This window comes from Gigantopelta aegis, chromosome 8, assembly GCF_016097555.1.
Source record: "Gigantopelta aegis isolate Gae_Host chromosome 8, Gae_host_genome, whole genome shotgun sequence".
Lineage (NCBI taxonomy): Eukaryota > Metazoa > Mollusca > Gastropoda > Neomphalida > Peltospiridae > Gigantopelta > Gigantopelta aegis.
The window spans coordinates 44,516,059-44,533,764 of record NC_054706.1 but is presented as its reverse complement, the minus strand read 5'-3'; the positions used below and the strand labels follow the sequence as shown (position 1 = coordinate 44,533,764).

The 17,706-nt window shown below is 39.9% G+C and overlaps 2 protein-coding genes across 3 annotated transcripts in view; both read left to right on the top strand.

Moving 5' to 3' along the window:
- LOC121379678 overlaps positions 1-17,267 on the top strand; it is an 18,505-nt gene extending 1,238 nt beyond the window's left edge. The window contains exon 2 of the mRNA XM_041508327.1: positions 17,134-17,267. Within this exon, the coding sequence (XP_041364261.1) occupies positions 17,134-17,267 (134 nt within the window). The remainder of the gene's footprint in view (positions 1-17,133) is intronic.
- Positions 1-17,706, top strand: part of LOC121378889 (cGMP-dependent protein kinase 1-like) — a 197,613-nt gene that overhangs the window by 33,751 nt on the left and 146,156 nt on the right. The window lies entirely within an intron of this gene.

Sequence of the window (17,706 nt, the reverse complement as noted above, 5' to 3'; positions counted from 1 at the left end):
AAACGCTATCTGGCAGTTTCGCAGAATCGCAGAATAGAACCGTATGGTGCGTGACGGTACCAGGTTATATTGATCGAGACTCGGCCATCCCGTCAAAGAAAAGATATTTGGCTGGACGTTTGAGTGAACATTCAAATTAGAAACTGTTTACACAGATTTATCAGCTAGCACTAGAGGTGAAAATTGGCGCGCGATGGTTGTTTCATCGGCGGATGTGTGAGGACAAGTGGTGCTGGAGGCAAAACATGCCCTAACAAATCGAATGGAAAAAGCTTCGCTGTTAATTTTGCCGGATTTTTGTAATAAACTGTGGCGAATCCAGAAAATCAATTTGGGTGGGTGGGGTGTGGTGGGTGGTGGGTAATGGCATGTGTTCGAAGGCCACAAACGTTCCCAAAGGGATTCTTCGGATTATCTAACGTAAACAATGTCGCAAAATCTAAGGGGGAGGTGCGGGACCATGCCCCTCCCCATAGATCCGCCTCTGTTGAAATATGTGCCCAGACGTGACCGCGGCATGTGTATATACAATAATAACTGTTTTCTTTTTGTGACGAATGCTCAAAGGCATACATTTTAATAAAAAGTCAAAATTAAAATGTTTTCATAATATGTATTCAGTCAAAACTCTTAAGAGAAGATATACTTAAAATAAAAAATCACAAATCACAAATTCAAAATTTCCTAAATATATTTTTATTAATTTGAAGAGGTTGTCTCACAGGATTAGTGTACGAAGTGTCATAACAATTCAATAAAAACGAACGTCACAGAGAAGCTAAAATGTACCTTAACAGATTACCATCATTAAATACCGGTTCTCTCTCTCTCTCTCTCTCTCTCTCTCTCTCTCTCTCTCTCTCTCTCTCTCTCTCTCTCTCTCTCTCTCTCTCTCTCTCTCTCTCTCTCAGTCTTCCTCTGTTGCTCTCTATTTAATCAGTGTATTTGAAGATATCTTATATTGTCCGACCGGATGTTTTTACGCCCAAACAACTGTTTAATTGGTAACATGTTAGCGCACTAAGAACACTGTGTTGTTAATCAATGTCATACACGAAGCCTGTTGTTCCTAAAAACCTGTTTAATTAAACATGTGTATATATTGTTCAATATTCATTATCTTGTCATCTTGACTGCTCTCTATAGATGTCAACATACGAGTGTCCTTGAACGTACTAACACACACAGGTACACACACCTATACATACGCACGTGTATCTGGTGATAATGAAAGGGCTCATGGTTCAAATTGATTAATAATGTTGCTAGTTCCGTGCTGTTTCATTATATATACACAATGTACATGCATATGTATATATATACTCGATGTCACAGAATATGCAGATAGATAAACACGTTCATTGTCAGACGATACAGAACATACAATTTTCACCGCCCCTAACATACCATATCTTCACTTCCTTCCCGCACGAGAACGCTGGTCACGTTCACACTTCCTTTTTCACCACCAAGTTAAATATCTCACAGACAATGTGTTTGCTGAACCCTCCCTCACCCCCAATATAAAATCCTGGCTACCCCAGTAAAATAGCCGTCACTGCTTTGCAACTCATACTTTGATACATCTGTACAAAGTAGCCGATAGTAGTCGAGTCCTGTTTGTGGAATCCGTAGTGCTGTCTACACTATACTTGGCGAATCCTATATTACTGGACGTATTCCTAGACGCTATCTAGACCATACTTGGCGAATCCTATGGTGATATATTACTGGACGTATTGGTAGACGTATTGCTAGACGCTATCTAGACCATACTTGGCGATTCCTATGGTGATGTATTACTGGACGTATTGGTAGACGTATTGCTAGACGCTATCTAGACCATACTTCACGAATCCTATGGTGATATATTACTGGACGTATTGGTAGACGTATTGCTAGACGCTGTCTAGACCATACTGGGCGATTCCTATGGTGATGTATTACTGGACGTATTGGTAGACGTATTGCTAGACGCTATCTAGACCATACTTGGCGAATCCTATGGTGATATATTACTGGACGTATTGGTAGACGTATTGCTAGACGCTATCTAGACCATACTTGGCGATTCCTATGGTGATGTATTACTGGACGTATTGGTAGACGTATTGCTAGACGCTATCTAGACCATACTTGGCGATTCCTATGGTGATGTATTACTGGACGTATTGGTAGACGTATTGCTAGACGCTATCTAGACCATACTTCACGAATCCTATGGTGATATATTACTGGACGTATTGGTAGACGTATTGCTAGACGCTATCTAGACCATACTTGGCGATTCCTATGGTGATGTATTACTGGACGTATTGGTAGACGTATTGCTAGACGCTATCTAGACCATACTTGGCGAATCCTATGGTGATATATTACTGGACGTATTGGTATACGTATTGCTAGACGCTGTCTAGACCATACTTGGCGAATCCTATGGTGATATATTACTGGACGTATTGGTATACGTATTGCTAGACGCTGTCTAGACCATACTTGGCGAATCCTATGGTGATATATTACTGGACGTATTGGTAGACGTATTGCTAGACGCTATCTAGACCATACTTGGCGAATCCTATGGTGATATATTACTGGACGTATTGGTATACGTATTGCTAGACGCTGTCTAGACCATACTTGGCGAATCCTATGGTGATATATTACTGGACGTATTGGTATACGTATTGCTAGACGCTGTCTAGACCATACTTGGCGAATCCTATGGTGATATATTACTGGACGTATTGGTAGACGTATTGCTAGACGCTATCTAGACCATACTTGGCGAATCCTATGGTGATATATTACTGGACGTATTGGTATACGTATTGCTAGACGCTATCTAGACCATACTTGGCGAATCCTATGGTGATATATTACTGAACGTATTGGTATACGTATTGCTAGACGCTGTCTAGACCATACTTGGCGAATCCTATGGTGATATATTACTGGACGTATTGGTAGACGTATTACTGGACGTATTGCTAGACGCTGTCTACACCATACTTGGCGAATCCTATAGCGACGTATTACTGGACGTATCGCTAGACGCTGTTTACACCATACTTGAGAATCCTATGGTGACGTATTACTGGAAAGAAAGAAAGAAATGTTTTATTTAACGACGGACTCAACACATTTTATTTACGGTTATATGGCGTCAGGACCACACAGATTTTGAGAGGAAACCCGCTGTCGCCACTTCATTGGCTACTCTTTCCGATTAGCAGCAAGGGATCTTTTATTTGCGCTTCCCACAGGCAGGATAGCACAAACCATGGCCTTTGTTGAACCAGTTATGGATCACTGGTCGGTGCAAGTGGTTTACACCTACACACTGAGCCTTACACACTGAGTAGCCCATATAGTGGCGACAGCGGGTTTCCTCTCAAAATCTATGTGGTCCTTAACCATATGTCTGACGCCATATAATCGTAAATAAAATGTGTTGAGTGCGTCGTTAAATAAAACATTTCTTTCTTTTATTACACGAGTAACCGCTTGTGTACGGTTCTTTTGTTGAAAGCCTTAACCTAGGGATGTTTCAGAATGTCAAACATGCTGTTTTTAAATGATTAGAGATAGAGAGAGAGAGAGAGAGAGAGAGAGAGAGAGAGAGAGAGAGAGAGAGAGAGAGAGAGAGGGGGGGGGGGGGGGGACCAAGTGTCTTGTGATATCTTAATTTATCAGCACGAGTTTATACTTTTATCAACGAGTGCTGATAAAATATGATATCACAAGACACGAGAGGGGTATTCTTTTTTACATCCATTATCATTCTTTTTCATTTGCGACAGTTGTAAACAATGTCAGCGGTAGACTCGTTAACTAGCAGAATGGCAGTGGCGTGACGTCACTAATAGTAGGTTTAGCGCTGAAACAAACACAGTGACGTAACAAGACATTGTCTTTTAATTAAAATTTGACAAATAAAGATTATAAGATGCGGAGATATCGCAAGAGATATCACAAATTATAGTGCCAGCGATATTTCCTACAAAAGCCTTTAATGGATGATAAATAAATAAATAAATAACACACACACACACACGCGCGCGCGCGCGCACACACACACACACACACACACAGCCTACTAGTCTTTCTGTCACGGGAGGGGGTTTAGCTCAGACGGTTGAGTGCTCGACTGAGATGCTAGCGTGGCAGGATAGAACCACCTCGGTAGATTCACTCAACTGATTGAAGTTTTTCTCATTCCAACCAGTGCACCACAACTGGTCAAAGGCCGTGGTATGTTCTTTCCTGTCTGTGAGAAAGTGCATATAAAAGATCACTTGCTACTAATGGAAAAAAAAATGTAGCGGGTTTCCTCTCTAAAACTATATGTCAAAATTACCAAATGTTTGACAGCCAATAGCCGATGATTAATTAATCAATGTGCTCTAGTGGGGTCGTTAAACAAAACAAAACTTTCTGTATCTCGTAGGCGCCTTGTCCGTGGAAGATCTGTAGACGTAGTCTAGTGTTCCTAGACTGTTGATAATGTCTGCACTGATGCTGCATCGTGTTGCGGTGAACACCAAATCATTGTAGAAAATCGTTTTGTCCCATTCTAGCCTTAAAGGGACATTCCTGAGTTTGCTGCAATTTTTAAGATGGTATTGACTAACAGAGACTTTTTAACGATTGTAATTACATATCAAATATATTTTTTTGCATAAAATATTAGTGGCTGTATATTAAACGTGTTACTGATCGTTACTGATTGTACTAAGTTATTTCCTAAAATATTTCTTTTGAAGACAAAATCCAATATGGGCTTCTTACAAATATTAAGACGACAGGAAACACGTCGAATATACAGACACTGATATTCTAAACAAGAAAATATATTTAATATATAAGTTTAATCGTAGAAATAGTTTATTAGTCGGAAACATCTTACAATGCAGCAAACTTAGGAATGTACCTTTAAGTAATCGTTCATTCTGAGATGCGGCTTGACATTCATCACGTTCAGATGCCAACCAATGTGTTATTTTCTGAGAGATGAGAGTCTAAACGGTCGTTAGACTGAAACTTTAAACTGAACTAATCCATCTACTGGCAGGAAATAGTTAATATAATAATGAACGAAATATTATATGTACAACAAACTTCAAACGGACATTCCTGAGTTTGCTGCAAGTTTTAAGATGTTATCGACTAACAGAGACTTTTTAACGATTGTAATTACGTCAAATATATTGTTCTGCATATAATATTAGTGGCTGTATATTAAACCTGTTTCTGATCGTTCTAATATTTGTACCAGGTTAAATTTCATTTTATGTCCTAAAATATGTTTTTTCGTACGTACGAAATTATTTGAAGACAAAATCCAGTTTGGGCTTCTTAGAAATATTAAAACGACCAGAAACACATTGAATATACAGACACTGATATTATAAACTAGAAAATGTATTTAATATGTAAGTTTAATCGTACAAATACTTTATTAGTCAGAAACATCTCATAACGCAGCAAACTTGATAGTGGGCATTTTGAGTTTTGTAGGCCATCTTGGAAGTTGTTATCAGTAACAGTTCATGTCTACATTACTTATGCATTATTTTAAAATAAACTTACTAATTTAAACTGCATTATATTACTTGATATAATGATATTTGATTTAGCACCTAAAGTAGAGAAAAATGGGCTTCACATTTCGCAAAATTCAAAATGCCAGCCAACGTAAAATTGAAAATGAATTCCGATCTTAATATGATCGTTATGGCATACAGAATAATAAATGAATAAATGAATATTTAACAACACCCCAGCACGAAAAATACATCGGTTATTGGGTGTCAAATTATGGTGGCATACAGAATAATCGTGCCAAATTTCATGCTTGTACCATCAGATGCACACTACCGTCTATATTTGAGGTTTCTCAGCTTCAAAACCCAAATGCACGCATATATCACGAATAGCATTAAGCAGATGACAGAACTTCCATAGAAAAAGGTTCGTGTTGGGGTGTCGATAAACATCTATTCTATTCCATAGAAAAATCATTCCCAGTCTGGAGCTCGACGCGGTAAGACGTGTTTGTTTCGCTTGCGCACACTGCACGTGCTTTCATGTGTTCGACTTGGGGATCCTTCATTTCGTTGTTTTTGTCAGCGAAATGAAGTTTTCTACTGGGATGTATGCGGCCATTGGAACTGATTGAACGCTGGAACGCTTCTCGTTTAGATAGTCTGCACCACCAGCTTGGATTATTTTTTAGCGAGTATGTCGACTTGTGTTTTCGTGACTCGTATGACAGCCATTCTGCAGAACGCCACGGTTGTTCGCGTTTAGTACCTACTTGTCCAAGCCTGTCCAAGCAGCACTGGAAGATTGACCGCCCAACTCTAAGAAGAAATAGGAAGCAGGGTCGGCCCCTACTACTCTTTTCTAGACTTTACTTTGCTTTATAGTGATACCATCTCGTATCCTCCGGAGTCGGGCCCGTTCGCACCACTATACCAACCCATGACGACTGGACTATACCCTAGTCTGATACTCTCTCTCGTTCAGACGGATCCGGCTTCTCAAGATCTGTATTTCAGCACAGCACTGCACCTTCAACGTCTATTGACTGTCAGTCTAGGGGTTTTCTTGACGGGATGCAACCCATTTTCGTCCCTACAAGCTGTGCACTCAAACGGCCTTAACGAGGCCACTCACGTCGACATATCGATCGGACGTTAAACTTATAGATCTACCGGGGGGGGGGGGGGGGGGGGGGGGTCTAGGGGGGTCCAACGTGTCCGGACCCCCCTCAAATTTGAGAAGTGCCCCTTTTATTTAGGATTTTTAGGTTTTTTACAAATTTATTTATTCTGTCAATGTATAGAACACTGTAGATACGTCTGCCAGCGTCCCTGTTGTAGCACTATTATATTATGGTCCATGTGAACCGTGTGTAATTTTTCAATAGTGCCTTTTCATAATGTTATGGTGCCCTTTTTGTCTTGCCCCCTCCCCCCCCCCCCCACCCCCCCCCCCCCCCCCCCCCCCCCCTATCAGAAAAGCTGGATCCACCCCAGATCTGCGTACAAAATTCTATGTCGAATTTACCTTCTTTTTTTAATATTATTAAATAGTCCGATCCTCTCTTCTTTCTCTCATTTAATTTTGGACTGTCCTTCTAAAATTCTCCAGATTATATGAATATTCGGCCGAGCAGTCAATTCTTTTTATTTTTGGCTTGTAACTTTTTCTTCTTTTTTAAAATGTATTCTATTAACTTTTTTACTAATTGCTATTTTCAAAATTCTGCCCATTTTCAACTCTATCCCCCCCCCCCCCCCCCTCCATCCCCCGAGTCAGGCCACCGATCTTATCGGAGGTCGGACTCGGGATGGGCGTGTTCGAAACCCTAGTGGTATATGGGCACCTTAAACTAGTTATCATCATCCATAGAACAATGAACGGAATGGTTACACGATTATGCTGACATTTTTTAAAACCAGATTTCAAATAACCGCAATTCTGTATTTCATTTTTAATACATAGTAATTTCCCCATTAGTCATATATAATATACACGATTCTATATTTTAATTTTTAATACATAAAAAACATTTTCCCCATTAGTTATTTTTTATACATGATTGCAAATATACACGCACAATGATATTATGTTCCTCGTGTTGCCGCTAATACCAAGGGGGGTAATTAGTATTACTTAAAAGCAGTGAAGGAGTATCGAGTTCTTTCCCATCTGCTAGCTGCTGTTAATATTGATCGTATTAAACTGGCTGGACACAGTTATAATGTAATGGAAATACAACGTAGGGCGTTAAAGGTTAGTGGTTAGTGAAAGAAACTCAGTAAAGTGGCCTTACAACTCCCTACTGATCCCTTAAAAGGTACCCTGGGTATCGGCCGGTACGAGGATGCGAACCCAAACCGTACCAGTCTTAACCTAGCCTGTGTACTCTAACTGTAAGAGAGCAAGACGGACATTTGGACAAAGACGAGTTATAATGCTCTCTTTCCAAATGTCCGACTTGCTCTCAGGAACGGAACGTAGCCTAGTGGTAAAGCGTTCGCTTGATGCGCGGTCGGTCTAGGATCGATCCCCGTCGCTTGATCCATTGGGCTATTTTTCGTTCCAGCCAGTGCTCCACAACTGGTGTAACAAATTTTGGGCTGTGGTATGTACTATCCTGTCTGTGGGATAGTACATATAAAATATCCCTTGCTGCTAATCGGAAAAGAGTATCCCACGAAGTGGCGACAGCGGGTTCCCTCTCTCAATATCTGTGTGGTCCTTAACCATATGTCTGACGCCGTATAACCGTAAATAAAATGTGTTGAGTGCGTAGTTAAATAAAACATTTATCTCTTTTTTGTCTTGCTGTTGTACGTGGGCGGGAAAGGCTCGGTCGGTTGAGTTCTCGCTTGAGGTGCTTGTGATCAGTGGATACATTTAGTTCATTGGGGTTTTTCTCGTTCCAACCAGTGCACCACACCTGGTCAAAGGCCGTGGCATGTTATATCCTGTCTGTGGGAAAGTGCATATAAAAGATTCCTTGCTGCATTAGGAAAAATGTAGCGGGTTTCCTCTGGTGACTATGAGTCAGAATTACAAAATGTTTGACATTCAATTAATTAATCAATGTGATCTAGTGGTGTCGTTAAACAACACAGACATTTTATTGCTCTTTTACAATCAGAGTACTCGGGCTAGTCTTAATCCTGATGGCGTAACCACTACACAACCACACACAATCAAAAAAAAAAAAAAAAAAAAAACCGTTATCGAGCACATTAATTAATCGACTATTGCATATAAAAGAATTTGATAGTCTTAGATAGGAAGCCCGCTACATTTTCCCATCAGTAGCAAGGGGTCTTTTTTATGCACCATCCCACAGACAGGATAGCACATACCACGGCCTTTCACATAGCAGTTGCTTTGCACTGGCTGGAACGAGAAATATCCCAATGGGCCCACCGATGGGGATCGATCCTAGACTGACCACGCATCAGTCGAGCGCTTACACCACCACGCCAATACAGAACCTTAACAAAAGTCATGTTACTAATACTCTCCAGTGAACACAGTTTTACACTTATGAGGGGAAATATGACCTTACGTGAGCAGTTAGTCCCTGTATTGATTCCTGTATTGTGGAAATCTTTAATTCAACGATTTGTAAAGCGTCTTTTTGATGTCGTTGAAGCATTGTATCTACTTTGATAAAATGGGGGTATTAACAGTTCCACGGTGGGGGCTGTTTTTAATGGCATTATAATCGAAATCCGAAATGCACTTATTGAAATTTGGTACCCTGGTAAAATTAATTCCATAATTCCACAAGAGTGGTGTTTTGATTCCAGCGGGAAATAATACTTATAGATGGCGAAAACAAACCCGTTTTCGACATCGCTACACCTTTTTAGTGTATGATGGTAACTAATTTGCAAAAGCACACAAACTATATTTGAATACAATAATCACAAATGAACTTGCATTTGAAAAGATTTTTTTTTTTAATGGTGATTTCGGGTGTCAAATTCTGGAGAGAAAAAATCTGAAGACTGATCCAAGAAGGATTCAATCATATGACTATAATTTTTAAAGGTATGTCTTTAAGGACGATGCCCATTTCGCTCGAACAAATGCTTAGTTCCACTTGGCACCTCCTACGAGGCATTTTAGACAACAATGTGATTATTTGTGGAATGGACACAAGCAAAACCAAACCATATATAATATTCTCCACACTCAGCCATACCCCATACCCCACCACACTCCGTCAACTCCAGTTCATATATGACTTGGTCGATATTTTATTATCTTTCTGCCCATGCTTCTTCTTTCCATCTTTCCGTTTGTTTGCGACTATTTCTCCTCTTAAATACAAAATAACCCAGATCCAAGAAATAATTATCTGTTTTTATTGGTTTTACCAAGAAATATATTTTTTTAAAATAATAATAATAATAACGTGATTAAAGGGACATTCCTGAGTTTGCTGCATTGTAAGATGTTTCCGACTAATAAAATATTTCTACGATTAAACTTACATATTAAATATATTTTCATGTTTAGACTATCAGTGTCTGTATATTCAGTGTGTTTCTGGTCGTCTTAATATTTGTAAGAAACCCACACTGGATTTTGTCTTCAAATAATTTCGTACGTACGAAAAAATCCTTTTTAGGAAATAAAATTAAATTGAACCTAGTACAAATATAATAACGATCAAAAACATGTTTAATATACAGCCACTAATATTTTATGCAGAAAAATAAATTTGATATGTACTTACAGTCGTCAAAAAGTCTGTTAGTCGATAACATCCTAAAAACTGCAGCAAACTCAGGAATGTCCCTTTAAAAGTAATGATGTATACTTAATTAACATGTGATGTGTTTGCTGGGGTAAGCTTGGGTTCGTATTTAGGTACCCACAATCACTGCTCGTCGTGGTACAAATGTATATGGTGTCTTTTCTATAGGAGATTGCATATATAACAGATTCCCAGCTAACGGGAATGACTTATAGCCTGTTGATCTTTAACTGGTACAGCCTACAAAGCCTATAACGCGTGCCCAGCACAGGGTCCATAAACCGTAAATAGATGTTAAAAAAGTTAAAGTTTGTTTTGTTTAACAACACCACTAGAGCACATTGATTTATTAGGGCCGTATCCTCCGGGGGGCAGATACCCCCCTGAGAATCTCACCTTCTTGTTTTTTAACTCCAGAAAATAGCGTACAAATCTCAGGGTTTAATTTGTATAGTGTTTCATTTGTTTATAAAAAGTAGTGCGAGTGCTGTACCGACAGTCAGATCCCGTCCCTATATTGTCACTGTCCATGGGGACGAGATCACTGCTGTATTAAAGAATCTCACACGGTTCGACATGTAAACACAAACTGTAGTAGACAATCTTTCTGCCAGAAAGAAAATTTTGGTATTGCGCTATGGAACTGAATGCAACCACAGTCAACAGAGGGTATGGGGGGCTTCCTCCAGAAAGAAAATGGGTTAAGTTTAGTGTTAGGGTTAAGAAAATCATACAGCAATGGTAAGAGTAATTAATTTTGTCAAAAGATTAACTAAAAAAACCCAAGAAATTTGCCCCCCAAAAATTGGGTATGGCGCCATACCCATTTTACCCTCTGGCAGAAACCCTGGTACCAGAGAGGAAAGATTATAAGACTCCGTCATAAATGGTCACCCAGGATTGAAATTTCCACCGCCGAGGGTGTACGTTTTCTACCCCACATGACCGCACATGTTACAATTAATGACAGAATTCAAACCGTGGACACAAAACAACGAATAAATTAGCATAATATGCCCGAGATCAGAGAAGACGTATCTAAGCAACGAGAACAAAAAGCAGCAAGATGAAACAAGAACGATGCTGATGCTGCTGCTGCTGATGATGACGATGATAGTGATGGTATTGTTGAGAATTTTAAATATTTTAATTAATTTAATTAATACAAAGCTAGTAAATAACGGAAAAAAACAATACGACTAAATTATTTAAGGAACGAATGAATGAACGAACAAAATTAAAGTCTGTTTTGTTTAACGACACTACTAGAGCATATTGATTTATCAATCATCGGCCATTGGATGTCAAACATTTGGTAATCTTACATACAGTCTCAAAGAAGACATCCGCTACATTTCTCCATTAGTAGTAGGGGATCTTTTTTATATGCACTATCCCACAAACAGGATAACACATACCACGATCTTTAATAAACCAGTCGTGGTGCATTGGCAGGAACAAAAAGTAAGTCCTAGACCGACGGCGCATCAAGCCAGCGCTTTACCACTGGACTACGTCCCGGTGTCACATATAATTTGCACTCCCCTGGATTTGCACTCTTCAGTCAAGATTATACGTATAATAAGCACTCCCCAGTGCATATTATACATGTAATATACACTCCCCCAGTTTATATTGTATGTATAATATGGACTCCCTCTGAATAATACGCACTCCCCCAGTCTATATTATACGTAGGCTATACTAATTTGTTAAGCACTCACATATTTATATTTTTGAAGTTTTGTGTTATGTTTGTATGGCCAGTGCACTTTGTAAAAGTTGGTATAAATCACAGTGGCGAATCTGGACGAGTGTGTTGGGTATATGAATCAGGGGCGGACCAAAGGGGGCAAAAACTTTCTTGGATCCGTCCTTGCAAATTTGCAGAATAAATAATAATAACTCATCATGTGTAGTGATCGGATGGATCTCAGAATCTCTTCAACCATCCCTCGCTTCCCTTAATTCGATTAATATGACAGGAATTATGTGGAGATAACATTGCAAAGCTTTGTTTTAAACAGGTTCATATTTCAGAACCAAAGAATCATTACTTCAGACCCACCCTACCCCCAATTAAGTACCAACGTATGCCCATCATCATTTCTGCATTCTTTGTTCATACCAGGGATCCGATATTGACAACCATTGTTTGTCTAAAAATATTTATATTTTTTAACAAAGGAAGTTGTTGACGATCTGAAAGACAAAGGAAGAAAAGCGAATTTTAGACGACCTTGCAAACGATTTTCCGTTGAAAATGGAAAATGATTATTCTTAAGAAAGCAGAAGACTGGTAAATCAAAGGTCATGGTATATGCTATGATGTCTTTGGAATGGTACATATTAAAAATACCTTTTTATTAATGGTAAAATGTAGCAGGTTTGCTAAATTTAAGACTGTATGTCAAAATTACCAAATGTTTGACATCTTATATTCGATCATTAATACACCAGTGTGCTCTAGTGGTGTCGTTAAAACACACCAAAATATATTGCACATGCCTAGGAGCAGTGAGTTGATGTTATACAATTTATTAAGTTCAGTGCGTGATAATAAATAGATCATTATTATACACATAATACAGAAATACGGAGATGAAACCTATAACCCACTCCGGTTGGACCGAGAGGGGTCTAATAATGAATGTGGACTATATTCATTGAATAGCACTTAAATTATTATCAATCCAAAGTTCTTTTAAGAAACAATTAATGTATTCAGTATTTAAACATAGTTGTGAAGAGTGCATATTATATTTGTAATAATAACCAGGGGAGTGCAAATAATTCAAGGGGAGTGCGTATTATATGTATAATAATAATTGGGGGAGTGCACATTATAGCATAATAATGACTGGGGAGTGCATATTCTTGGGGAGTGCAAATTAAATGCTACACCGGCCCATGAATGAACAAATGAAATGACAGAATAGAACAGAACAGAACAGAACAGAACAGTAGAATAGAACTGAATAGGATATAGAATAGAATAGAACAGAATAGAACATAATAAAATAGAATATAGAATAGAATTCTAGAGAATAGAATGGAATATAGAACAGAACAGAAGAGAACAGAATAACTAATTAGACCAACAATGACAGACTTTGCCTCAAGTGTTCTGCAATGAGCTTCAGACAAATATTTTGTTTCTATTCTACTTGGTTTATAATCCAATATGCCCGCGCAGACGCAGACACTGTTTGTGTAGTAGAGTTGGGGAAGACATCGTGCCCGAGGTTCTCGCCAATTACGTCTTACTCCAGATCCAATGTTACTGACGTCTGGTGGCCGTGACGTGTCCAATGTTTCCAAAGAATTAAAATAAATACAACTTACACTGAACTCACACGTCCTATAAAAAAATAATTCTTCATCATCATCACCATCATCATCATCATCATTGTCATCACCACGAGCATCATCAATGTTGTCGTTAAATTTTCATCATCAAAATCGTCATAATTGCCATCATCAACATCATCATCACCATCATCATCACTGTAAATATCGTCATCATAATTGTCATCACAGAAATTAAAGTCACTGTCCTAAGTCTCCAAGTTACACGCGCTGTTTGTTTTGCGAGTGGTGGTATTTGGCTCAGAATATAGTTTTCGCATACGGTATTTTGGCCGTATGACACACTCACACACGCACAAGCACACAGAGATATACAGGCACAGGCACACGCACACACAGGCACACATACATACATACATACATACATACATACATATATATATATATATATATATATATATATATATATATATATATATATATATATTCTTCGCCAAATTTCACAACGGAAAGAAAGATTGCGTCTGATTGGTGTTATAAATACATGGTTTTTGTTGACTTAAAGAACCCGACTAAGATTGTTAAGGGACTAATACTCCTGTATATCGCATAAAATTTTCGAAGGTTAAAAACAAGCAGTTTTTAATGAGGAATGATAACAGATGATATTTCAATTTAAGGAAAGCCGCGCGAACTGATAGAAAATCCATTCGCCTCGACTGATTTCAATCACTTTCTTTATGCAATATTCTTCAGACTGTAATTTTCTTACCGTCGAACGCCATTATTTGATATCGTTGGGCTAATACTCAATGTCAACGGTCCCCCAAAATAAGAAACATGTCGAAGATGAGTCTGGCGAGTGTGGTAAAGTTAAATTTTTTAACGACTCCACTAGAGCACATTGATTTATTAATCATTGGCTATTGAATGTCAAACATTTGACAATTTTGATAGTCTTAGAGAGGAAACCCGATACGTTTTTCCATTAGTAACAAAGGATCTTTTATATGCACCATCCCACAGACAGGATAGCACATACCTCGGCCTTTGATATACCAGTCGTGGTGCACTAGATGGAACGAGAAATAGTCCCGCCTCTGGTGTGATAAGGATGCCACGTCTGCTGTATTTTGATGTCTGGGTGTGTAACTGATATGTGCTTCTAATATATATTAACTGCGTTCATATCTTTAGATATGGTTTTTTCTTTAAAAACATCAATAATACTTAACCAGAATTCCACACGGATTAATATATACGTTTCCTGTTGTTTATTGAGAAAACAAAGTCTCCATTGTATAAGTGCCAGAGTGGCAGAGTGAAAATTATTGACTGGTACAATACTCGACAGACCCAGATCCAGCTTCAAACGCTGTGTTTTGTCCCGAAGTCTTAACTTCTAAACTGGTGGAACAACTGCAGTTACGGGATCATATCTATATTTCCCTCATGTTTCCTCAGCTAACCCTAACCCTAACATTAACCCTGAGGTAACATAGAGCTGGAGATCCCTAACCCGAACCCTGAGGTAACATAGAGCTGGAGATCCCTAACCCGAACCCTGAGTTAACATTGAGCTGGAGATCCCTAACCCGAACCCTGAGGTAACATAGAGCTGGAGATCCCTAACCCGAACCCTGAGTTAACATAGAGCTGGAGATCCCTAACCCGAACCCTGAGGGATCATAGAGCTGGAGATCCCTAACCCGAACCCTAAGGTAACATAGAGCTGGAGATCCCTAACCCGAACCCTGAGGTAACATAGAGCTGGAGATCCCTAACCCGAACCCTGAGTTAACATAAAGCTGGAGATCCCTAACCCGAACCCTGAGGGATCATAGAGCTGGAGATCCCTAACCCGAACCCTGAGGTAACATAGAGCTGGAGATCCCTAACCCGAACCCTGAGGTAACATAGAGCTGGAGATCCCTAACCCGAACCCTGAGGTAACATAGAGCTGGAGATCCCTAACCCGAACCCTGAGGTAACATAGAGCTTAAGAACCATAACCCGAACCCTGAGGGATCATAGAGCTTAAGAACCCTAACCCGAACCCTGAGGGATCATAGAGCTTAAGAACCCTAACCCGAAACCTGAGGGATCATAGAGCTTAAGAACCCTAACCCGAACCCTGAGGGAACATAGAGCTTAAGAATCCTAACCCTAACTCTGAGGGAACATAGAGTGAGGAACCCTAACCCTGAGGGAACATAGAGCTGAGGAATCCTAACCCTGAGGGAACATAGAGCTGAGGGACCCTAACCCTAACCCCGAGGGAACATAGAGCTGAGGGACCTTAACCCTAACTCTGAGGGATCATAGAGCTGAGAAACCCTAACCCTAACTCTGAGGGATCATAGAGCTGAGGAACCCTAACCCTAACTCTAAGGGATCATAGAGCTGAGGAACCCTAACCCTAACTCTGAGGGATCATAGAGCTTAAGAACCCTAACCCTAACCCTGAGGGAACACAGAGCTGAGGAACCCTAACCCGAACCCTGAGGGAACATAGAGCTTAAGAACTCTAACCCGAACCCTGAGGGATCACAGAGTTTAAGAACCCTAACCCGAATCCTGAGGGAACATAGAGCTTAAGAACCCTAACCCTAACCCTGAGGGAACATAGAGCTGATGAACCCTAACCCGAACCCTGAGGGATCATAGAGCTGAGGAACCCTAACCCTAACTCTGAGTGATCATAGAGCTTAAGAACCCTAACCCTAACTCTGAGGGAACATAGAGCTGAGGAACCCTAACCCGAACCCTGAGGGAACATAGAGCTGAGGAACCCTAACCCTAATTCTGAGGGAACATAGAGCTGAGGAACCCTAACTCTGAGGGGCATAGAGCTAAAGAACCCTAAATGTAACCCTGAGGGAACATAGAGCTGAGAAACCCTAACCCTAACCCCGAGGGAACATAGAGCTGAGGAACCCTATCCCTAACCCTGTGGGAACATAGAGCTGAGGAACCCTAACCCTGAGGGAACATAGAGCTGAGGGACCCTAACCCTAACCCTGAGCGAACATAGAGCTGGAGATCCCTAACCCTAACCCTGAGGGAACATAGAGCCGAGAAACCCTAACCCCGAGGGAACATAGAGCTGAGAAACTCTAACCCTGAGGGAACATAGAGCCGAGAAACCCTAACCCCGAGGGAACATAGAGCTGAGAAACTCTAACCCTGAGGGAACAGAGCTGGGGAACCCTAATTCTAACCTTGAGGGAACATAGAACTGAGGGACCCTAACCCTGAGTGAACATAGAGTTGAGGAACCCTATCCCTGAAGGAACATAGAGCTGGGGAACCCTAACCCTAACCCTGAGGGAACATAGAGCTGAGGGAACAGAGCTGAACCCGCAGTTACGTGTAACATTTTCCCAGACAATTGATTATGGATTTTCGTAATCGATTATTACACCGGTAGAGCTAAATCGATCTATTTTTTTATTATAATAATCGATCACTGGTACACCACTAGGCGAAAACGATGCGTTAACGACTGGTACCACACTCTCCAGGCCAGCAGCTGTCGCGTAACGTACTATTACTGGCTAGGGAATCTCGGGAGACCGTCACATCGTTCTCTGTGAAGGGAATCTCGGCAGACCGTCACATCGTTCTCTGTGATGTAGTACTCGTGAATACGTTGTGATTAAGGTGCACATTTCATTTTAACATTATCGTATTTCTAGAAATGCAATGGAAACCAATTAGCCTCCACTGGTTTCGTCATCAGTAACGAATACTAGTAGTTAGTGAGCAAGACTTCCGCGATTCTCAAGTCATTGCATCACTGTCGTCTAGCGTTACACCAAAACAGACACTAATTATATTAATAAAGCTTGTCGCATCACCCCCCTCCCCCCACTCTAATATTAAATGTATATTCATTAAAGGCATAAATAGACAGTATTAGTGCAATCATGTTCTGCACTGAGTTTAAGCGCAGTTTTAAATCGGCGCCATTTGAAAAAGAAAAGGAAAAAAACCCAAAAAACAAAACAAATATATATTAAAATAAAAACCACAAAAAACGAGCACTTGTCAGGAAGGGTTGGACATAATTATAACATATATATGTATATAAGTTT